General features: G+C 39.9%; 2 protein-coding genes across 2 annotated transcripts in view; one reads left to right on the forward strand and one right to left on the reverse strand.

Moving 5' to 3' along the window:
- LOC139811707 (ester hydrolase C11orf54 homolog) overlaps nucleotides 1-24,675 on the forward strand; it is a 203,145-nt gene that overhangs the window by 36,157 nt on the left and 142,313 nt on the right. The window contains exon 2 of the mRNA XM_071776058.1: nucleotides 409-483. The gene's annotated coding sequence lies outside the window, so the exon portion shown is untranslated. The remainder of the gene's footprint in view (nucleotides 1-408; nucleotides 484-24,675) is intronic.
- The window catches only part of LOC139811459 (uncharacterized), a 31,210-nt gene continuing 17,151 nt past the window's right edge, over nucleotides 10,617-24,675 (reverse strand). Inside the window, exons 2-3 of the mRNA XM_071775743.1 lie at nucleotides 13,098-13,267; nucleotides 10,617-11,484 (exon numbers count right to left, since the gene is read on the reverse strand). Of these exons, the coding sequence (XP_071631844.1) occupies nucleotides 11,149-11,484; nucleotides 13,098-13,267 (506 nt within the window). The 3' untranslated portion in view covers nucleotides 10,617-11,148. The remainder of the gene's footprint in view (nucleotides 11,485-13,097; nucleotides 13,268-24,675) is intronic.

The raw sequence follows: 24,675 nt of genomic DNA on the forward strand, positions 1-24,675 counted from the left end.
TTCCTCTACCTGCTCCGGGAGGGTCGGTGGTGAGGAGGCGCCTCCGGACACTCGATTTTCGTCGTGTTTTTAGTCGCCGTTCCGGGCTGATTTATAAACATATAATGTGACGAGGGTGTGGTCCCGCTACTACATAATGATAGGCCATCGTTAATTACGTTTGGTTAAGTCATTTATGAGCGCTCCGGGCCGACAGCCCTCTCGCGAGAAGGCTGCGCGAAAAATCTCTGACCCGCCGGCCTACGTTGCAATAAATTAGCGAAAGGTTAGAATGTTCGCCGCTTATCGAATTTTAGATAAAAGAGGGCCGTGCTTTTATTGTCCCCTAATAAGTATGATAATTCTTACACGTCATTAGCTCTGATTCTTAACACGATCTTCATAATATGTTATCAATCTTTGTTACAGATTAGAGATTTTGTCCTTTAATCGTCACGTCCGTCGCGAAGTACCGGGTTCCATCCAGATGCTGATTCAATAAAGGTACGAATCTTTAATACATTTTGTAAGAACTTTTTTTACATTCTCAAAGGAATGTATACTATTTAAGAAACAATTAAGGATAAGAAAAGTTGGTCGATTTACTATAATGAAGGCAATTTCTAAAAATGTGGATCGTATCCGTTTTCTCTACTTTTAATTGGACATTTTGCGTCAAAATAAGAAACGTCTATTTATTGACTATTTTGCTGTACCAAAAAGCGATTAACTAGTAAATATTTCAGCGTGAGAGCATTGTTCTCTCTCCGTCCGTAGGAATTTCTTAGAGTTTCGTAGATGCCTTTTTGTAACAGGAGAAATGATAAAATATCCTCGGCCCGCGCCTTTCTTTCGAGTCGTGTGGAGAGATCAAATACCTTGGCTAGACTCCCACAGTCTAAATGGTGAGGCGAGTTGAAATATCGCGCCAGGCCTCCCTATATGTTAATCTCTGCATTAGCATAATACCGTGATTCTTCAAGGATCATTTGGAAATGCAAATAAATAATTTATAATAATAAGAGCGGACGTCCTGTTGTGGCAGCCACACATTGAAACGTCAGTATCGTTTTTATGTGTAGTTGTGTTGGACAGGTCGATCCAGACGTCTAAGTCACTTGTTTTCCGCTATCAATAAAGGTCAGCACGCGTTTTTTCGGTTCTACAAGAAAATTTTTAAACGATGCAAATGTACGAAAGTGAAACGTCGCCGTCGTTCCATATCTGTCCTTGTAGCTCCAAAAATATAAATTTTCAACAATTTAATATACAACATAATGATAATATGTTTATTGATAAAAGATAATAAAAAATAATAAGGAAAGACTAAGAATAGCTTAATTATATAAATTAGCCATACACAGTGATATATTTTGCATAAGCTAAGTATCTCGAAAAAAAATTATAATTAAATATCATGCTTCTATATATATGAAAACAAGATATATTTATAAAAATTTATAATTCTCCGATGTGAGAAATATATATTTTTCTATCATAGAATTATATATTATTTACATAGTGCATAGTGTATGCTGGATTTTAAGGTTTCCAATAATTCGAATTGCGTTATCTGTTAAAAATAATTAAATGATTAAGTGGACAAAAACACAGATATAATATAATTAGCGTATAATACAGATAAATAAATTTTTAATAAAATATCCCGAGAAGACCCGGAAGAATTTCATTTTCCGTTGGCAGTGGGAATTTCTCCGGAATGTACCGTGATGTTAATACACGACTGCGAATATGCCGTAATTAATAAGCGAGACCCAGACGCGACAAAGTAAGGCTCGCGCTGGCGGCCGGGAAACGAAAAGACAAATAAACTCGAGAGTCAGCGAGCAATCGGCCTAAGAGGCCAGGACCCCACCGACCTTCCGCGGGGCGTACGGATCGACTTTATGATTTTCTGTGCCACGCCATCGGGACCCGTATCTCGGCCATATCATGCTACTTTACGATCTCTAACCAGCCTCGAATTTACGCGGACGTTTATAACCGGGCCACGTGAATTCGGTTTCCACTTCGACTCGCGCGTTGAGAGTCGAAAAAAAAAGAAGGAAACGCGACTTTTACAGGGTATAAATAATAAAGCGCACGGCGTGTATGCGCGCCCCTTACTTTTAACGCGGCGCAGGTGCGCCCGTGTGATGGTTGCTTGATGTGTTACGTGTTAATATACCGAAATGCGTCGTTCGCTGAATCCAGTCAGGTTCCTCGGACTCTAACTCTTTGGAGTATCGAAGAAGGTACGGTTCCTGGGCGAGACCGGATGACATTTTACAAAATTATTACAATGATCATGGCTGTGCAGTCATCGTGTTTGGCTCGCGCTATCGAATAATCGAACCTGCAGGGTTGTCTCGCTTCCTTTTATTTGCCTCTTTTCTTTTTCGTTTTATGGCCAGAGAAAAAACGGAATTAAATAATTTATTATAACTTGAAATTTTCGCTATTAGATGTCAAAATTTTAGAATATAATTTTTTAACAAAAAAATTTAGGGAGAAGATTTATTCTAAATATGAAGTTTCCAGCTTATGTGCTGATTATTTTACAATATGTTGATTTCGCTGCAATTTATTTTTTTCAATCAATTCTACGCACGCGTTATTATGATCGCATCTGTGTATTACGATGTATCTTCGTATCTGTTTGTTATCTGGTAAGAATTGTCCTGCGAGAATCCAAGACGGGGTCGAGCGCGAGAGAAACGATAGAAGGAGCGTGCAAGCGACACAGAGAGGGTGGAGAAGGTAAAATCGAAGGACGAGGGAGTTATCTACCTACCTAGTGGTGGTAACAGTGGAAATAGTGGATGGATATAACGTGTGGAAGGAGGAGAAGTGGAATCTTCCTTTCTCTCTCACGGAGGAGCCGGGCAAGATGGTAGGTGACTAAGGGTGAAGGGAGTACAGTGGGAGGGGAGACGCGGTGACAAATGAGAGCGACTACAAATTGCGCTCTCCGGCTCTCGTTCTCATTCGATTCTCGTTTCGTCCTTTCTCTCTCTCCCTCCTGCTCTCCCGCTGCCTCTCATTCACCGGATCGGAGCGGACGGGTAAACGCTCGCTTGGCCCTCCTCTTTCGCGCCTCTTCCACTCTCGCGGACTCTCTCCATTTATCCTCCTTCGCGATAATACTTCACGCTCACGGATAACAAAAAGTACTCTCAGCGGGTTTGCGGAGTAACTTCAATTATCGGCGATGACGAGCGCGACGTACGACGCGCCGCGCCGTCTCGCATATTTCGGAGTCGCAGATTTCACATTTCGTATATTTTGTTAAACCTTTGCATTTTCGCGCGAGTATCTATTCTTGCAAGTGATGAGAAAATTGTTATGTGTAGCGCGTCTCTTTCTGTTCGTGCGACAAATCGTCAGAGATTCCATTCGCTCGTTCATCTCGTTCGTCAACGTTACGCGTTTTAACGTCCCGGAGATGTATTCTCGCGGTCAGAAGAAAGACAAAAAACACGTATTCGCGACACCCCGTTACGGCCGGAATGCAGCAGTCGACCGCGACTTGTGTATTTACTCCGGTAAGGACTCCGACACCGACGATGGTCGGGGCCGAGATGTTATATCGTGGCAGGGGCCAAAGAGTAGAGAAGAATCGATGGTATCCTCGGTGAGCACTCGCGTCGTGCCTCGTTGCCGTTGTAATAACCCCCGTAGATCATACCGGCACACGTACACGCCCACGTAGCTGCCTCACGTGTACACTAGGCGTTGTATACGCCTTAACATTTACTAAACGGACACTTTTCAACCTAGACTGACCTAGAGCATTGCGTCTAGATGCGACGTATACGAAATCTGCGCACTCAATTCTTGGAGGAAGAAAAGACAACGAAAATGAGCGATAACATATGATAAACTTAGATCGTATGAGTTGTCAATATACCTATAACGATACAGCTCTTCTACTCTGTTTCGTCAGATTATTCGTCAGCTGGCAGAAGATAAACTGCGCGATACTTCGAAAATTATGCCGGTATAAACTTTATACCGGCAGCTGTTTTAAGTAAAGATTTCGGAGTGACGATAAGATACATCACGCGTCTCAAATTTAAATTTAATCTATAAAATATAAAAAAAAAAATTAATTTATAAATTTATTTGATACAGAAAATAGCTTATAAAACATAATTTATTTATTTTTTAATTTTATGTTTAAGATATGGCAAATGACAAATGCTAGCTATTCATTATCGCTCAACATTGTCTAATTTCTCTATTATAAATGATGCATAAATATACACAGATGGAAGACATTTGTTTAAAAATAATTCCATGAAATGTATTCTGCGAATGTAAAAACGTTTACGACGCTTAGTGTACTTACACACTGGTGCGGCTGAGCATTATTCATTGAACAGAGGCACATGAACGATCCGGCTCCGGAACGCACGACACACGTCTACTATTTCACAGCAGAGCAGTTTTTAACCCTTTGACAGCGATGGTTGCGTCTATTTCGCGGGTAGCGATGGCATTAATATTTTCACGTTTATTAAAATATTGAGATTACTTTAATTTTTTACAAACATAGTTTTTATTGTGAATCACCTTGCACGAGTGACTGCTAGACATATATAGCATTGAGCGGGAAGCGGGACATCCAGAATAATGTAATAATATAGATATTTTTAATTAGATGTTATGCTTGATTTTTTACTGATTTATCATATTTATTAAATTGTATATATATACATATTGTATATATATATATATATACATATGTATCTTGTGGTAAAAATATAAAATTTTTATTACAATTTTATATCTTATATATTTTTTTAATAATTCGCATAATTCTGTATAGTGTATATGATTTATTAGTGCTATACAGAATTTACATTCTGTGACGCCATTGAAACCGGTAATTTACCGATAAATATTTAAATACCACACAGATTTTTCTTTGGTAAATAATTAATTAGAATTGTGTATTATATAGCGGTTGATTGAAATTGTCATCAGAAATTTTGATTAATTACTCGATCAGCGACACGAGATTGCGCGATTCGATTACGCGATCGTGGTTCGGGTTTAAAACTCGACTCGTTACTTTTCCGTAAGCACGCAGACTTGCGAAACGATCGTTAAGGCGAGTCGCGCGCCCGCACGAAGTTGCGCGTGATTTATCAATGGCTTTATGGAGGATTTACAATCTGGACAGGACCGGTAATGGGAGCCAATCGGCTGAGCCTTTTAATCCTCTTACATCGTTTTACACCGCTTCTACGGAAGTGCATCGGCGATAATGTCCACGAGTTGCGACTCGATGGATTCTTCTAATCTAATCGATTTTCACGAACGTAAATGATAAAGTTTTGACGTCAACGTACCATTGCGTTTTTGAGAATCTGGAAACATTACGCGTTATGTAATTACTAGAAATAGTTTAATGTGACAGTTGCAATACGAAGTTACTTTACGAATTAAATGTTAGTCGTAAAATCTCATAAAATCGTTACACACTATGTAGTACGAGAGTCTTATGTGGATTAATAGGTTCATATAATTCAAGTTTTTTTTTCTTTTTGTACGCGGAATTCGTATATAGACTAGCCGGAAGGGGTACATAAAAAGAAAAGAAAAGAAAAGAAAAGAAAAGCTAGCTAATAACAGCTTCTACAGCGAGGGAAACGGAGCTGTGAAGAATACCGGCAGAACGCATCACGGATTTCGTGCGTTTAATTATTCCGCTATTAATTTAAAGAATTTAATGTAAGCGCTTTTAGAATGCCCGCGTTCAACTTCAACACGCACGTGCGCAAGTCTCGCGGTTCTTCGTTCGACGATCAGGTCCAACGGCACGCGACGCGCATACGCGCCTACGTGAACACGTGTATGAGTAGAGGAATGCATGTTCTTTATAAATCGGCACGTGTATATAGGATGCCGGCGTCGGCTCGCGCTCCGTATCTTTCGTGACCGTCGGACATTAATTATGTACCGTGCCTTTTTAATACGAATCTCGCTTTTATGAGGGGAGGCAAAAAAAGAGGTGGACGGGGGCAGCGAGACAAAAGCACGTATATCCAAGGACGGGAATTATATTTTTCGTGTCCACCGTCCTGCTTCGTCGCCTTCGCTTTCACGTGTTCTGGCGTCTTGCTTCGAACACACATCTTCGTTCACTGTGAGTTTGCTTGTCGATCGTTTGTCGATCGTTTGTCGATCGCTTGTCGCGCGTTGTATATCACAAATCGGGACGAGTGAACGAACGTATAATGCGCACCGTGCGAAAGATTAGCATATCCGTAAATCATCGATCATACGAATTCACGCGAGGACACCTGGCCGGACCTCCCTCAGTATCTCGTCTTATCTCTGGTGATCTTCCCGGAGCCCGTGTCATCTCAATCCTCGACCCGAAGAATTCCGGGGTCTCTCTCGTACGGGTTTAGCTAATAAAATCATCTGCATCGGGCCTGGAAATTATCTGACGAATTCATCTGCTTATCGAGCAATAAAACGCCACGGTCGTCCTGATGCCGATGCTATCTCCTCCACTTTTTCTCTTCTCTCTCTTTCCCGCGTAGGTGCCTAGACACGTCGTGGCGCCATGCCAACCGAACCCTTCCTGTATATATGTCCCCTTTCTTATCCAGTTTTTTTTATCCGTTCAATACGCCCCACGAGATGCTCCTCAAGTTCGGGGCCAGTTTAATAAGAACCTTATATCCGCTATACAATATCTATAATTCACTGAAGAAACGATTTTTATAATCTTGTCTTGGAATCTTCGAAGACCCAACACACACGCGAGTTCTCTGTCTGCCATTATTCGTACCGTATGAAACGGAGGGGGGAAGGATATGAATTAAATTGAAAGTAAAAACTTTATTTATTTGTGAAAACAATTTATTATTTGTGTAGATTCCATGCACGCAATTAGGTATTTTATATATTTTTAACGAGATCTTTTTAATGAGATTTATTAAAATTAATTTCTCAGATATTATTATTGATATCGTGTATATTGAGATAATAAGTCTGCGATATTATCGTATCTATGTGAATGTAAATATATCAATATAATGTACAAATAATTTTGTCATGTCCAGACTATTGTAGAAAGAGATATATCAATTATAAAACTTTTAAAAAAATACATACTACGTACACGTGTAGGATTATTCAGTATCTAAAATAAGTAAGACTGCATTCCAATATACTATCTTGTCAATATATTTCAGGTTTTCTGCAAAACAAATATAATATAGTACAATAATGTTCGACAAATGTTGATATTCTCTTCTCCGCTGACATAATAAGCATATTATACACAACGAAAATAATTATTACAATAATGTTACACTCGCTTATCTACGTTTCCAAATTTACAAGATATCACACATAATAAAAATCGTAAATATTTTACATTGAACACCTACGCCGCCGTAGTTCGTGTCACGTCTATGTACAAGGTTTTGCCAAGTCTCGCAAAATACTTATATCTCGCACTTACCAAAATAAAGCGCGATTGATCAATTTCCTTTTCTTCTTTCTAATACTACGAACGTGCTTCGCCATTAGATTCGAGTATACGAGAAGCGCATGTGAGAAAATGTTTATAAACGAACAGAAAAACTCGAACTAATTACTTGGCGATTAATAAATTGAGGCACGAGCGTGGCTTGTATATTCTTGTATATATGTGTCTGACCTGTTATCTCGCCTATATATAGGGTATCTGATAATAAGTGTAACATCCGCAGATGGTAGATAGACCGAGTTAAACTGAATAGAAAAGTCTGTTTTGCGATTGTGACAACGAATAATTATAATTGTCATTTGAGTTATTAATTAATAAAGATATGCGAACCACAGCATGTGTTCGCGCGATTCGGCGAGAAGAGAGCATGAATGTCGTTCATGTTGTAACTGTTGTTATTTACATAGCGCTCCTTCCAATAATAAAGGCGAGGCCGCGTAGATCTTCATTAATTAATACCTCATTATTTTTATTGTCATAATCGCACAATGGTACAGGACTTATTCAGTTTAACTTGTTCTACCTACCCTCTGCGGGTATTATATTATCAGACACCTTGTATATTACATCGTCGATTACATTTATCTGAAAATTAAATTCTGGATTGAAAACAACAAAAAAGGGCCTTGCATTTTTATATTTTAAATGTTTTAAACGTTTATGTTTTGTGAAGATTGTTGAGGCCGTTGTAATACAAATATATCACAAATAATATTTTACTTATAAATTTCTTTACAAATAGTTATTAATTTGATGTGTAAAGTGATTCAGAATGTAAAATATAAAGTAATTTGGTTATACAATTTTCCAAAATTAAAAGAAATCATAAAATTGCTTTATGATATTTAGAAAGTAAATTCGATTAAGAAAATATATACAATTAATTTTATGTATACGAAGAATTTGTAATAATCGTAATTGTTCATAAAATTTACAATGATATAATGAAAAATTGTATAAATAATACATGAGGTACGATATCGGAAATAATCACAGCAAATAAGTAAAACAAAAGGGATACAATTTTGCAATGTGCAAAATTGCTTTTGTACACAGCGTGCAGGAAAATGTTTTTGAGATGTTCTTTATCCAAGTATAGCAATCTTAAAAATAATTTATAATTAGATGACCAGAATTCAGCGAGAAAATATGTTTTAATCTTCAGTCTTTCATGTTTCAAAATAATATAGTTTATTATGATTTACTACCAATGAAAAAAACCACAGATCTTATTCAGATCACAAAGGCAATTAATGATAAATTATCGCGATCAATTAATTATAAAATAAATACGAAATTTAGATATATAATAATATTGTGCCTAATAATTTAATGATGGAATCTTTGCGCAAATGAAATTATTCCTGCCGCTTTCCATTTTTCTAATGTAATTTTACTCATTCGTACTCTTGTCTTTGAAAGTCTTTAAAAATCATCATTAAGCTAAACATGTAGAATCGACAAAGAACAGGTGACTTTACATTTTTATTATACAAAATGAATAAAAAGAACAGATCATTTATTAGCATAATAGACACGTATGGATCTGTGTGTGCTTCTCATTCATTTTGATCGATACTGTCCAAAGTACTGTCCACTATTTGGATGTGTAATATAAAATTATATTGTAGATATTGCATCCTCCAATATATATGTGTGTGTGTGTGTGTGGGTGTGAGTGTGTGTGTGGGTGTGAGTGTGTGTGTATATCTTGGCCGGTATTCATAGTTCGTTCTTATTTCAAGACTGTCTTAATTAATGTCTTAAGATGCTTAATACGGTCATTTCACTGGCTGGATGGAGTCTTAAGATTGCCTTTGACCAGACTTAAGACGATCTTAAATACAAGATCTGACTATGAATACCAGCCTTAATGACTTTTAGAGATCGATCCGGTGTTAACGCGGATCTTTGGTAACCTATATCGTGTAACTATTTTTCTCCTCGGTTTAGCACAAGCAGTGCACAATAAACAAAATTTCGAAATTTATATCCGAACAATCCTTGTACAAGCAAATATCACGAGTTTTGTTTCCAACATCAAGAGACACGGTCGTGTCTCGCGTCAATATCTCGCGCACCAAAATGACGAGACAGATCGCGCGTATCTTTACACAACTCGTTTAGAGTTGAATATAAATTAACTTAAAATTATTATATTTCAATGATTCTATATTATTATACTAAACCGTTTCTAATAGACTTAAGCGATAGCTCGAGTTCTTATTATATCGCAGATAACTTCATTTTTACTCTATGTGTACCTATGAACAGTAATATTACATTAAAGTCTGAATCATCAAATTTATATTTTTCATTATGCAAGATAAACTGTATAATTTTGTATGAAATATCTTCGAAAGCAGTGTCTATCGAAAAACATTGTAGAGACCATAGATATTTGGTTTCGAAGGACATTTTACGATCAGTATAACTTTCTAGAAATTCTGTGAAAGAAAATTATTATTATTTTTAAAGTATTTAATCATATAATTTTGTATAAAATTCTCTTAATATTCTGTGTTTAAGGGGCCTATTCTGTAAACGTTAATGATATTGTTATGCGCTTTGTGCAGCTTTTCTATGGTATATTATATATAGCTACGCAAAACACAATGATGTCGTTAACCTTTACAGAATAGTCCCCTAAAAGTGTTATGATAAGATAATTTAAAACAATTATTTTGTAATAATTTCTATTATTTTTTAATATTTTTTAACGTTTCTTAACATTATATAGATACTAATTTTCCTAACATTTTTTAAAGATCAAACAACATATATGACTTTTATTAACTGCATATTTTAAAACATTATTTTTATAACGTTATTTATAATAACGTTATATGTGTATGCATATAATGTTATTTTTAAATTACATTATAAATATATTGTAAAAAACATTATATTTATAATGTTATTTATAATAACATTGTATATATAATGTTATTTTATAATATTTTATAATATTATTGTAATAATTGTTTTATGCATCTAATATTTTTAAAAATATTTTATTTTGTAATTAATGTATATTAATATTTATACAGAATATTAAGAAGAATTAATTAATATAAAGAGATTATATAATTTTATTTAAAATAATATGTGAAGTTGTGTTACATACTATCTAGAACAGAAATATACTAATCATAAGATGTCCTCTTCGCAAAAAAGTATCGTTGATGTAAAACATGTTTTTTTGTTTAATAATCATCATTAATTTATAAATATTTTAAGCGGACAAATTATATGGATTATCTTATATGACTAAAAAATATTTGTCCGTTTAAATTATTTTCAAATTTAGATTTACTGTGAGATACTTTTAAAATGTCAGATGCAGTGATGCATACAGCGAATGTTACTCCTGATTTATTCTAAATATCCATGAGCCTCTTTGTATGTGTCAACAAAGCCCGCGTTAGTTCATTGTATAATAAGTATACGAAATGTCGTCGCAGGTATGTTCTTGAATATTTCCTCAGAGAATTATCTTCGATAAATCGAGAGATGATTGTCATTGGTACTTCCTTTGACGAAACTCGTCCTCAGCAAGGAATCTTATTTCACATCATCGGATTGAGGTGATTGGATAGGAACGGAGATTTTAGAAAGACTTTCTCTTGGTCACAACTTCGACCTTTCGATATTTCCTAATAAGCGGCTGCTTGATGGTGTATCAACTGATTGAAATGATGACCAAGATGATGCGGCGGCGGTGGACCAGGTAAGGGCCCTGGTTGAGGCCCGACTGTCGGTGGCTGACAAACGTACCACTCCGCCACCTCCGTCGTTCCGCGGGCCGAAGGATCATGGCTTCGACTCGTAGGTGGAAGATTGGTTGGTGTCCTTGTCGGGACAACCGTAGGTGGCTGGGGCGATTCCGTGTTACCAGTCACCGACAGGCTACCCCCGCTGCTGCTGCTCTCTTCTCCCTCGCTCTCGTATCCTCCTCCTACTTTACCCTCGGTTAACGTCATTCCATGTACCTGGAAAGAGAACGTCGAAAAGGATATCGCATTAGATAGCGACCGTAATGACGGATTTTGTCATTACCATTGTAAAAAAGTGTTTGTATGTGTGGCTTAGGTATTACATGTTATAGTATAAAACCTCTTCGAAACATGGCATGTAGTCAAATTTGTGCATTGTGTTGGATCTACACTTCTTAATCCGGATCAATCGATGAACTTTTCTCTGGTGGGTGTTATTAATAACTTACATACAGAATCTTTTCGATTGTGTAATTGTCATTGCATTTATGTGTCGGTCAAAGTTACTTATTATCATTTTCTCAGAAGATGACTTTCGTGTATTTCGTATAGTATACAGAACATATTTTTGATTTATACGGTACGTTTCGGGGGTCTTATAACGTGGAGAGACTTGAAGTCGATCGCCGGGAGATATCGAAACGGAGATCACGAGGATCAGCGGAAAGAGTAGCACCTTGGCCTGACCCAAGGAAGTCCAGAACGCGAAAGCAACGGAGATCAAGGATCCGTTTCCATCTCTCTGGTCCTTCCTTCATAATTCAGTGAGCAAATCTCGACGACTGCCTTCCGCGAATCACGTCTGCGAAAACCGTGGAGTAGCGAAAGCATTCCCGGTGAAGCTGACCTAACACGCGTGTATCTCGGAAGTTGGGTTTTGCACGGTTCCCTACCTCTCCTTCTGCCTTTCCGTTCTGAGATAATTTCTTATTAAGATTCCGCGATCGTTCGTGCGAAAAAAATCACTGTAGCTTTAAATTAGGAACGGCGCACTGTTTTGTTTCACTATTTACGCAGTCTTCACCATCCGAATACAAACGAAACAGAAGTCTAATGATTAGTCGATTTGACATAGATGCGTCGATGAATGATCGCTGTCGAATACTAATTTATATTTTTGTCATATTTGATCTCGTCATAATTTTTTTTATATTAATTGAACAATTGTAAATATTTCTATTAGATTTCTATTGTTTTTTGCTCCCCTCCTCTTCCTTCTTAATCCTACATTGAATACACAGTATATACGTATATATTATGTGCTTTTTGATTTTTCTTCAATTTGATATAGAACTGGCCGAAAGACAATAAAAATCTTATAGAAATATTCATAATTGCACAACTAACATAAAATAACTACGACGAAGTCGAAGATAAAAAATATCAATCAGTATTCGACATTGATCATTCATCGACGCATCGACATCAAATCGATTTCGATTCGACATTGCTAGCTGGGTCACAATTGATCACCGACCGGGACCACGCTGCCTTTTTATTATTTAATTCAGTGTTAATCCATCTTTGTGTGTAGGACTTTTTTGTCGGATATAGAAGATGTTCCGTGTTAATCGTAATATTACGTTATCTATCTTTATCTATTATAATAATTTAACATGAATGTAAACTTTCATTAGCAACGTGTTGACAATCTCTCTCTTTATCTTAAAGTTGTTTTATAATGTGTGTCCAAAGTCGAATTATTGAATGTGTGGCACTTACGAAATACAAGCAGCCCAAATGTGTAAACGATAGGATCGAATTCTTAGTAGTGCCTTCTCATCTGCCTGCCAAGCTATTTTCATGATTAACTCAACCGGAAGACGTACCTTCATGTGTTTGCGTAGCGAACTAGGATGGGTGTAGGACTTGTCACATCCCGTGACTCGACAATTGTAAGGCTTGTCCGAAGTATGAACATGGCTGTGCTTCTTTCGATCGCTGCTGTTCGCAAACCTCCTATCGCAGCCGTTATACTCGCATCTAAAAGGTTTCTCGCCTGAAAAAAGAAATTGTAACAATACAAGGTTAATGATATTCCAATTAAAAACGTATCGTATAATATTTCGTGAAGGAATTATTATATAACATAAAATGCAGAAGAAGGAATTAATTAATTGATTAATTAAAATTTAATTTTCAAGAATTCTCACAAATGGCGCAAAATAATATCAAGATTAATCGAAGGTAATCACGAGTAATCAGCCGTTCATCATGTTACATTAGGAAGACGAAATTCACAATTACGTAGGTGTTAATAATTAAAGAACGATTACGCAAACGCATTACAGAGAGTCTCATCTTGATACTCCGTATATCTTGATGAGTGGCGGCGGAACTCTTCTCTCGATGGCTTCTCTTAGCTTAGGCTGTGAGAGGGGAAGAGAGAGATATCGAAAGATAAGGTCCCCTGCACACGAATGGCCGCCGTTGTCGGGGCGCACCGAGATCGCGTGGCGTGACTCTTATTTATTTCCAACGGAAGTTGACTGGAATATATTTTACCGTGTCGGTCCACACCCCCGTATTCTACTCCCTTTTCCGGAGCTTCCTCCTGGCGCTGCGCTCTCGAGGAGACGCGCGAACAGGAAGCGCGAACTTGGCGGATTTTTTATGGCGAAAATGGCGTCTCTCACCCACGTCCTCGCCCTTGGACGAATTGCGGGGACGAGTCGCGGCTAGAATTGGGAATATGTGTTACCGAAACGCATAAAAAACCGAAATGAGTGCTGAGGGGAACTATTCCGCGAGTGGGGTCGAGTCTGCGTATCTCTCCTCTCTCTCTCTCTCTCTCTCTCTCTTCTTTTTCTTTAAAAAATTCTAATGTAAAAGACCGTAAAAATGCTCAAAATATTTGAAAGATATTAAAATATAAAATATAAAAAAAGTATTAAAATCTTTCGTTATCATCGCATTCATCTTACATATGAATAAATACGATAAGATTATGATGTATAATCGAGGAAAAAACACGTACATATATCGTCACGATACAGATTAGGTATATTTAACAATAAGTTGTTCGGACGCGTTGTTGACCCGAGCATCTGTGGCATCATACGCAAGCAGGCGTCTTAAATATTTATGAAGTTATGCAGATAACGGTCCCATGCACCAGCGTCACCTCTTATCTCGTTGCAACTCCGTTTTTTTATTCGCCGGAAAGATTTCAATTGTCGGACTTTACGACATTTTCGTTATCTCGATCGCAGAGGCGTATCCGCCATCGAGATTGCGTTTTACGGTACGCAAGTATTATGATTTTTTTTTTCCGCAACGATGTGAATATTTATGAGTTAGCTTATACATATTCGTAAGACGGGATGAGCCGGGATTCGTAGTATTTTGTCAAATTATTTGAACGTTCGGCTCTTGTATTATGATTCGCGCGAGCAAGCGTGCGCGTGTAGACGTATTCACGTCTCAATCTGTCTCCCTCCGCTCCGCGAAAGAGTTGACTCGATTTCGATTTTTTTGTGGCTTGTCTCCACCCATCGATTCACACCTTCGTCTCGAGGAACCCTCTCGTGTCGATCGAAAGGGGGCACGTTTGCTCGCACGGCCAATATGCGCCGTCGTCTGGTTAGCCGGCAGCTCGCATAAAAGGAGCTCGTCTGGCAATAGGGAGGGGGCCAGAGTGCCGTGGCACTCTTATCCAAAACAGAACGATTAATAACTTTTCAAATCTGTCCCCGGCAGGGTCGTGGTCGGGGTACCGCGCTTCGGTAGCGCGCGCGTTGGCAAATAAATAGCAGATAAATAAAAGCGCGCGTCTCTCCTACGTCGTGCATTCTGTCGTGCGCGCAGGGTTGCGTGTGCAGATGGCAACAATATGCTGTGAAATATTGCCGGTGGTCGATGTGTGCCACCGCCGCGATACGCATACGGACGCGCGTATTCATACGTGTATATGCGTGCGCCGGTGTCAGCGCGAGACCAGGATCACTAGTGGTTGAATATAGGGTGTCTCAAAAACGCAGCCTTCAGATCTTTTGTTTATTTTAGCATCGCTATTTCTTTTTGTTAGAACGCTGAAGGATCGATAGTTTCTGATTCATTAGTAATTAAGAATGAAGGCTTTTCGTGAAGTACACCTTTTTCAAGAATGTACTTGAATGCACTTAGATGTACTTCGTGATGATTCGTGTGCGATTAGATAGACGGAATGGGATATTTTTATTGAAATTTGAGCAAGTTTTGCTTATATAGGATTTTAATTAAAAATTTAAATAATTTTTATCAAGATACACAACTCAATTTCTTGAAATACTCTCTAAATAAGAACCGGCACCAGAATGATAAAGAAATTGTCATTAAAATTATGTTTCATAATTCGGGGACAGCCTATATGTATGCGATACGCAAGTTTCCATGCACACATTTCGTTCACTGTACCTATGTATATACACTTAGGAGATAATTGTCTGTGTATGCGTGTCGTGTGTCACGCGTACGTATATAGGTACTCGCATCCGCATATGCAATCACAATACACATTCGCGTGTTTGAGGTATACACGCATACATACGCGCGAGAAATGTAGTCACAGAAGGGTCTGATTATGTCGGTCGTCGCGTTCGCATCTTTGGGCACACATACTTCTCTGTGTGTGTATACGTGTGTGTATGTGTGTTTGAAATTCATGGTGCACCAGGTTACACCGTAGTATAGCACAGCCAAAAGGGGAACACGAGGCAGTTCCCGAAGGGCAGTATAGGCATCGTGTTATGACTTTCAGAATCGAGAGGCACAATGGCCCAGATCCGCGCCGGATAAAATAGTTATTATAATCGTTTTGGCTATGGTTGGAATCGAAGAGCGATACACGCGAGCTTGTACGTGTGCATGCATGTGTGTATGGGTGCATCCGTACGTGCATGCGTGCGTGCGTGTGCGTGCATGCGTGTGTGTGTGTGTATATACATATACATATATAATATGCGGGTTCGATGGCTAGATTTAGATCATGAGTCCGTACTTCATCTATTGGGGGATAGAGCATCTAAACAGAAGATGCGGATCTCTTATTTACTGAATCATAAAAATGCTGATTTTAATCTATACAATTTCTAAAGTCAAATAATTGTCTTCACACATCTGCCGTGTATAATTTTAAGCGATTATGCAAAATAAGTTCTTCGTATGAAAACTGCGCAAATTTAAATTTTGAATAATTAAAGATGCTGATACTATACATATATTGTTAATTATCTGTTCTTTTTAATAATTTTTTGCCCGTCTCTTTTCTATGTTTTTATAGAAATTATTTCTATTCTTGATAGTAAAATTGTTATTCTTAAAATATTTCTAAGGTTTGGCAGTTTCTAAGTGCTATTTCTAAATTTCTAAATTTCTTAAATCCCGTTTCGTAAAGTATCCGTAAATCGTCGTACTTCCGCTAAGAATTTAAAGTCAGAATAATAAAATTTTCGTCTTTCAATGGTCAAGCTCGCGGGATCGGAAGTGTTCCACCAGCTCGAAAAGGTGCCTGGAAAACCGGTATAGAATCCCATCTTTTCTTCGTTGCACCTTCGAGGCAGACTCATTGATTCCATTTTTTTGAAAAATCGGGTGATATATGGGCGTACGCCATTGTCCATGGGCCCGAACTTGCAACCTCACCATCTTCCTTCCATCTTTCTCTCGTCATCTCCCTTCTGTGTATGGATCTCGCGCGGATAATGGATGATTTTTCGCGGCCATTGTATTCGTGGAGGACACCAGTCCTGGGACCACCGGACATTGTTGCAAACCTTACCGGATCGAGAAAACTCCCCTCCCCACTTTTACGGCGACCTTTCAACCTCCCTCTTCTGCCACGCATTCCCGTTTCCATTTTTGAAGGCCCCTCAAGTGGATAATTTTCTTGTTATACGTTTGGCATTAGGAAATCCTGGAGGTTCTCCTGTCAAATGTATATCGATGTCATCGCGATCGACCAAGGAGATACGAAAGTCACGGCGAAATCACTGTGACTTGATCTTACCGCGGTTTAGGATCACTAGATATTGGATCTACTCCTGAGCTCGAGGCACTTCGTTACACAAATAATCTGCGATCGATAGAATGCCGATTTTTTGCTTTCTCTGCGACGCGCAGTCTGCCGTTCATTCTTTACCAAGCAATTCGAGAGAGTGAGACTCGGACATTGGTGATTTTTTTTCACGTTCAAAAAAAATTGAAAACGAGAAAGTACGAATGATAAACGTTGTGATTTAATGTGTGAGCGGGGGATGGATATACGTACAATACATTCGGGAGGAATTAAAATCTCGAAACGCACTACGGGAGGGTGATTTCATCGGTGGCGCTCGTCGGAGAATGAAATCAGTCGCCATGCGCGTTAATCATGGTCCACCAAATGCTACGTTCGTTCGGATTGGGCGAGGTTTAAAAAAATATTGTCCTATTTGCACATCCGAGATTGCAGAACTGAGTCGAGATCCAGCATCAATCGCCTCTGTCGTTTCGAGTCACTCCAGGAGTTCCAATGGCGGCATGTTTGCATAGCACCTGCTATGTTTGGTATCCACAGATTTGTTCGTGATTCTACGATCACGACGGGACGAATCCTGAATCTATATTAGCGAGAAAAAAGCGTTTCCTCTTTCCGCACGAGCGCTTGGCTGCGAACGCAAGAAGGGGGAAACAGAGAGCGAAGAAGACGGACGTTCGGGACTTTCCCGCGAAAACGCAACTGGACTTTTTTTTGCCAAAGAAATCGTCGCGCGCGCGGAAACGAGGAAGAGCAAAGAACGAGGGGAGGGGGGTCGGTCTAAGGGAGAAGAGCGCAGTGGCAGGAAAAAAAGAACCGCAGATCCGTGGGTAAACGTAACTACCGGTTGATGCGCCGATCATTCCGCCATGTTGGCTTTGAAAAGGAGAGCGCCATCGGCAGATGTTTCTTTGCTGAAGTAATTCGAGTGTTTGCTCGTTCCCTCTCTTCTTCTCTGTCGTCTCTCTCTTTCTCTCGTTCGCGCGCTTGCTATCTTTGTCATCCGTGGCCCCACGGGAGCCTCCATGATATATCCACCTCCCGACGTCTATTGGAAAGCACGTTAGGCCACTACCTCCAGATCGCGTTAGGATAAGATAATGGTTGACCCAAATAACGCTCTGACGAAGCTAGGCAAGATCTCGTTCCCATCTAAAGCCATCTCAGAAATTATCACACCGTTCCAGATTTGTTTACGTTAGATCGGATTCTTGCAGATATAATAGCAGAAATTTGCATTTTCCACTTCCTGTCCGTAATCTGTTTGTGCAATTGTTAATAAAAATATCTCTAGTTAGTGACAGGAAATATTCGGTGACTAAATATCCAACAACCAGAAGCTCTCCGGTTCCTCCGGCACGACATTTGTTGGTTCTTACCGAGAATCGCCAGTCAACCGGACACTTCTCATCCTTGATCCGGTTCCCCGTGCGTCCTTACCGTCGCTATCTTGACGTTCTGTCGTGACTCCTTGAAAATTCGGTAGCCCAAGAACGTCCCCGCACGTAGGTGCAGTTTAGAGTCGTATATCCTCGCCGGTTATCTGAACCCGGGGATGCTACCGTCGCCGGACCCTCTCATGGACGCGCGTTGAGCCGTACACGCACACGCGCACGTCTAGAAATGCGGGGGACTGGTGTCGCGCCAGGGTTTACACGACGTTTATACGTGTTTATGTAAACGCCGCCAGGTCCAGCGCGCGCACACGTGTTGCTGCCGCTGCTGCGGTTGCTGCTGTCGCTGACAACCAATCTCTCTCCCAGCTTCCCTCGTCGTCTCGCTCGTCGCACGACCTCCACGATCTGACCACCTTTCTCCCTCTCTTTCTCTCTTTCTGTCTTGCCTGTTGTAATCCGGGGTAGAGAGATCAAGCTCAGAGATTTTCAGAAACTGCTGGCATAAAAGATAGGGGCGCCATGGACTCGGTATGCCCGGTTGTTCGTCTAGAGTTACCAGGGCCGGTATCCGGCCAACCTATCACTTCCAAGGAAACCGGTACGAGGACACAATCGGTACAGTTCTCACAGAATTCTTTGCGGCATTTTTGTGGTCTGAGTTTCAGCACGATGCGACCGATGGGCGGGTTGCCAGATTATGTCGGATAATTCGATCGTTTCGTGCGGCTAATTATCCTGGAATTTATATTAGAAGTTTCTTCTTTCTCAAGTGATTCTCGGATATGATAGAGTGGCCATTTGTGGCACTGTTCGTTCAATGGACTAATTTTGCAATCGGTATTTTACCGTGCAGCTTCTTTGCAAATGGAATCGCGAGGAATTTTTTTTTTTAGGCAGTCCGGTACGGCCCTGGACGCGCGGAGAGATTCTTCGCATGCAAAGTACATCGTATTTATTCGCGGAAGGTGGCATTTTTTCGGGTTAACTCGTGTCTATATAGTTGTCACGGTATAGAGTAATCTTTTGCACCCATCTAACTGTAATTGTATATCTTTGCTATGTAGGAACTGTGTCTCTGCATTTTACGCATCTCTGAAAATCATTCGACCGCTCGTAAAACTTTTGCCCGTCTCAGTTTAGATTGTGAAATTAAGACTGTGGTGTGCGTATACTCTATCGAGAGGGTAATCGAATAGAAACTCGACTTTGCATTGATACGAAATACGAAGTATTTTCCATTGCTCTATCCTCTTCATTGATTTTGCTATGAGCGTTTAATTTTCCCAAGACATATCTTCTCGAAAAGTTAATATCGAAAGAAATTAGGATTTTTACATACCAAACTGATATAATTTAATTATCATACAATAATTATGTTATGTAGTTTTCTGTGCCTTGCATTAGTTCCACTTAATTGAAAATATCAGATTGCCGAGATTCTGACTTGCGTGTTTCTTTAAACGCTGTTACAAACATCGTTCAAGGACCCTCAAGAGGGATCAGAGATCCTCATTGAGGCGAAAAGTACACGCGCGCCCTTATATTTTCTCGAGGGGTACTGAAAGTCTCGTCAAGTTTTGCGCAGTGGCACTCGTCGAAGAAGCGTGCAAACAGACGCCGGCCCCGCGTGCTTCAACGCGGCTCGAGATTTTTAAAGGAAAACGAAAATAGGCCCCGGTGGGCTTATGCACGGGTCAGAACTCAGCGGCGTGTTGTTATAGCTTTGTACACCGGTGCTAAACGGCACCGCAAAAGGCAGGAAGGAAAAGGAAGGAATGCATGTATGGATGCACGCGGACGCGACAGAGGGCTTGTTAGAGATCCATTGTCCGATCTGGGAGCTTTTCCACGTCGAATCCGCCGATGAACCCCAAAGGCGCTTTCCGCCTCGAATCGCCGAGAGGTCGTCAACATTTGTAATATTTTCACGACAGCCAACGAAGGCGAGAGAGTCTCGAGGGATAGGAAAAATGATAGAAAGAGAAAGAATGTTCGCTCAAAAGGAATTCGAGGATTAGCATTTTTCGGTTTCGAGAATCGGGATGAATTGTGTTTCGAGAGTAGCACTATATATGTATATACACACACACTGCTATTTTTACCGCGCCTTCTATTTTCGCCTCCTCTTTTTCTCGTCCGATAGTATTTCAGGCTATTCGTGCCTTTGGGCCATTCATTGCAATATCCCGTGCCCCTTTGTATCATGTGTTTAATATACCGCTTTCTCCTCTTTTGGACACATCTCGTCATCCTCAAGGATCGATTTTTGCGGGCGTGAATCGATGATGGGAGTGTTTCAGTTACATCGTTTTGTGTAACTTTCACCTATATCCGTTTATTGAACGAAAAACTGCAATGCGCACAAGTTCCAGTTCTGTGCGAAGAAAATTGCTTTTTAGGAAAGTTTCGATTTGCTCTCGTCCGCATCCTCGTATCTCACCCTTTCCCCTTTTTTTCGTGGATAGTCCTGCCAAGTACCCTCGCAGGCGTCGAGAAGGAAGTTCATGATTTACGTACGGACAGGATTAAGTGGGGAAACCTCGCGCGACGGATACTTGAGAGAATATAAGGACGAGGGGATGGCAGAGGAAAGGAGAATACTGGGGAAAGAGCAACTAAGAAGATACATTAACTTTGCTGCGGTAACGGCAAGTAATCTTGGAGGAATTTCATTAGCACTATGCAAAAAAAGAACTCCCTTCGATCGCACGAAAAATTCTTTTTTGTTTATCAAATTATTTTGTTTATAAAATGAATGTAGACTAATAATATTAATAAGACTAAATAAAAACTCGATATAAAAATGAGAGAGGGCAACAGTTCTCATATTTTTAGAATATTATTTTTCTAAATATTAGGATAGTGCACTATACCATGGTTTTCTTTCTTTTCAATTGTTGAATGTAATATTCATTTAGTATTTTGATATGAAGCTACGTTCAAATTGATTAAATCGCATGTATGAGCAAAGATTAGCGCTAATCTTTTTACCAACACAATAAGTTTGTGTTAAAGAATATCATTATAGGCTTGCAAAATCACTGGGGGAAATCACGCATACACGATCGTGATTTATTGTGCGGTAACCGAAGCGGCTTAAACAATGTTACGCGAGTACGAGGAATGCCGAGTTAAATGCACTTTAGTCACGGTTAATTTGGTTAGCCGACGTTTAGTCATTAATAGACGCTGGCGCGGGATCGATCGGTATTTATTGACGGCCGATGATTCAACGGTTTTTCGCGTCGATATACTATGTATCATCGATGGATCTTTCATCTCCAGCTCCCCTCTCGCGGGACGAAACATCTCGAGAGAAAGAGTGAGAGAGAGAAAGATCTCTTGGGCACGGCGGAGGAGCATTCTCTTCAGGGCCTACTCTCGTGTGTGGGCCAGTTTTAGGCTTATTAATGAACGGCATCGAGCCCTCTCTCACTCTCTCTTTCTCTCTCATCTAGCGATTAGACGTGAGGCGTGGCGGAAAGATCGCTAAATCAGATCAGGACGAAGTGAGTCGCAGGTATATTACTCTGGCTTGGACGGACACACGACGACGTTGCAGGTTGCAGCTCTTCTCAACGTATCTAATTTTTAAAGCTGAAATGTCTTACGCGTTCTATTTTGTGAAGCGCATACGACGATCGAATAAACGGTTTATCGATTATATAAATTTCTCGAAACAACTTAGAAAAGAAGAAATTGTTTCCAAATATTCCTGATAAGCGCGCTCATCATGAAACAGTAAGGGAAGTATTATAAAACTTTTCGGAATGGATTCCGATGGGAATTATTCCCTAGAAAAATAGAAATCTAGGAAATAACTAAATAATTTCATTTGGAATCTATTCCGAAAAGTTCCATAATACATGCCCAGTAATGTTCTTCACAGACATCTAAAGATCATCACATTTGATAATTCGCAAATTGCTCTTTTTTATTCAAATTCTGTTATCACGATACATATGTATATGAGTATAACGGTTTCGCCATTACATAGAGGCGACGTTATGTCGCCGTCGACGGAAAAATGAATTTCCGGAAGCGGGCGCCGAAACCGTCTCGACGTTAATATGAGTGCGGTGCGCCGCGCGAATTTATTTGCGAATCGTGATGGCCGCGCGGGGGTGAGAAACGAGGACGGGAAGAGAGGGAGGAAGGACCCATGGCGGGGTGGACGGTGGGGGACACCGGGTGGCTGAAGGTGGAAACGGCCAGGGTGGAGAGAGAAGGAGGACCGGGAGAGAACATAATGTTTCCCACAGCGCGCGGAGTTGTATATTTTATGATATGGCGAGCAATTTGACATCTCGCGCGAGGCATAATTCACGCCCGTGCGGCTCGCGCGCGTGCGTGTGTGTATGCGTGAATCCTTCCTCGTCTTCCCTACGCGCCGCGCCGTATCGCGCGTCGCGCGGGCTCGGGACGTGCACGCGTGTGTATGTACACTGAACACGCGCGTGCACGCACGCATGAGGAATCGCCCCACGCACGCGTGTGTGCACACACGCACTCCGCGCGGGACAGGTACGCGTTGCGTCCGAGCACATCGAAACCATTAGAGGCAGAGGCTCTTCGTAAATATAACGCGGGGACCGGGACCGAAACTTACCTCTCTCTGCATACACGGACGTAAAGACGGTTCGTGTATACACATGCACCGAGAGCGAGAGGAGAGATGCGAAAGAAATGAAAAGTAGAGAATGGAGAAAAAAAGAGACGGGCGGAAACAACGCGAGTGAGAAAGGAAGGAGAACGGCGAAAGAACGAGAGGAGAGAACAACTTTTACGGCGTCCCATCTAATATACACAGCACGCGTTTGACCCTTTCTCTTTTATTTTATATTTCGTCATTGCATTATCAATGCGAACCAAGTTCATGGTTTTCCAGCCGCAACTTTATGCATTCGATTAAAGCACGCAATTAGATCTTTATGCGCACACATTAAATACTTCGTAGTATTCGTATCTCTTGTACGTATGTTCCGTGTGCTTTCCGTCTCGAGTACTTATTTTTTTTGCAGCGCGTCTCTCTCATGCAAAACTTCACATTTTCTACAAATAATTCTTATTCACACAATCGTCTACACGCGTACGCTGACGCAGGCCTCTTTTTTATCGCTGATACGCTGTTAGCGTGCATGCACGTCGTTTCACGGTGCGATTTTATTTATTGAGACTTTTCACACTTGCGTCTCGCAAAGATAATTTTGCTAGATTTGCGTAAAAACTTTGGTAACACTTTTTTTGCGATAGCAGTGATCGATAGGCGGCGTTAAATCTTCTAGTGAATGCACATGGGATAATGCAGAATGTTTTTCCACATGCAATGCTCATGCGCTCTATTGTTGGCTGTCGTATGAAAATCATAATATACATATATTATAATATTTGGAGTTACTATCCATTTTTTTAATATTTGAATGCGTACAGATAATTTCCTTTTTTTTATTGTTAGAGAAGATTACTATAAATAAATATCAAATCGTAAATTGCTTTTTATTTAGTCAATATAACTGACATTATAATTTATATTTTATTTGTTTTATTTGTTGATAATTTAAATAATTTAAAAATTAAAGCCTAATTTGTACAACGCAGCAATTCTATATACATGTATTAGAACCTGTTATTAAGAAATTATTGATGCCATTTGGTTGCAATAATTATAAAATTCTTGCGCATGAAGCATCTATTAAATGGCAATTAAATACGTTGTAGAAATTCAAACAGCTCTTGAGTTCTGTAGTGTGCGATGCGCGTACTGTCATGATTTTCGAATAAAATATTGCCTGTTACATGCCCATTTATTATTCAACGGAATGCTATCGTTGAAATTATTCGTATGTAGCAGGTTGCATATTATGTTCTGTATAATTGCTGAGCAACTTATGGTGATAAAGCAATTGCGTGTTCAATCAAATCGCCTGCGACACATAGCGATTTATAGTATGATTGTGGGACGTAAATTTGTATTATTACTTTGCGCTTCATACGTGACGTTTAGGATCGTTGCAA

This window comes from Temnothorax longispinosus, chromosome 4, assembly GCF_030848805.1.
Source record: "Temnothorax longispinosus isolate EJ_2023e chromosome 4, Tlon_JGU_v1, whole genome shotgun sequence".
Taxonomy (NCBI): Eukaryota; Metazoa; Arthropoda; class Insecta; order Hymenoptera; family Formicidae; genus Temnothorax; species Temnothorax longispinosus.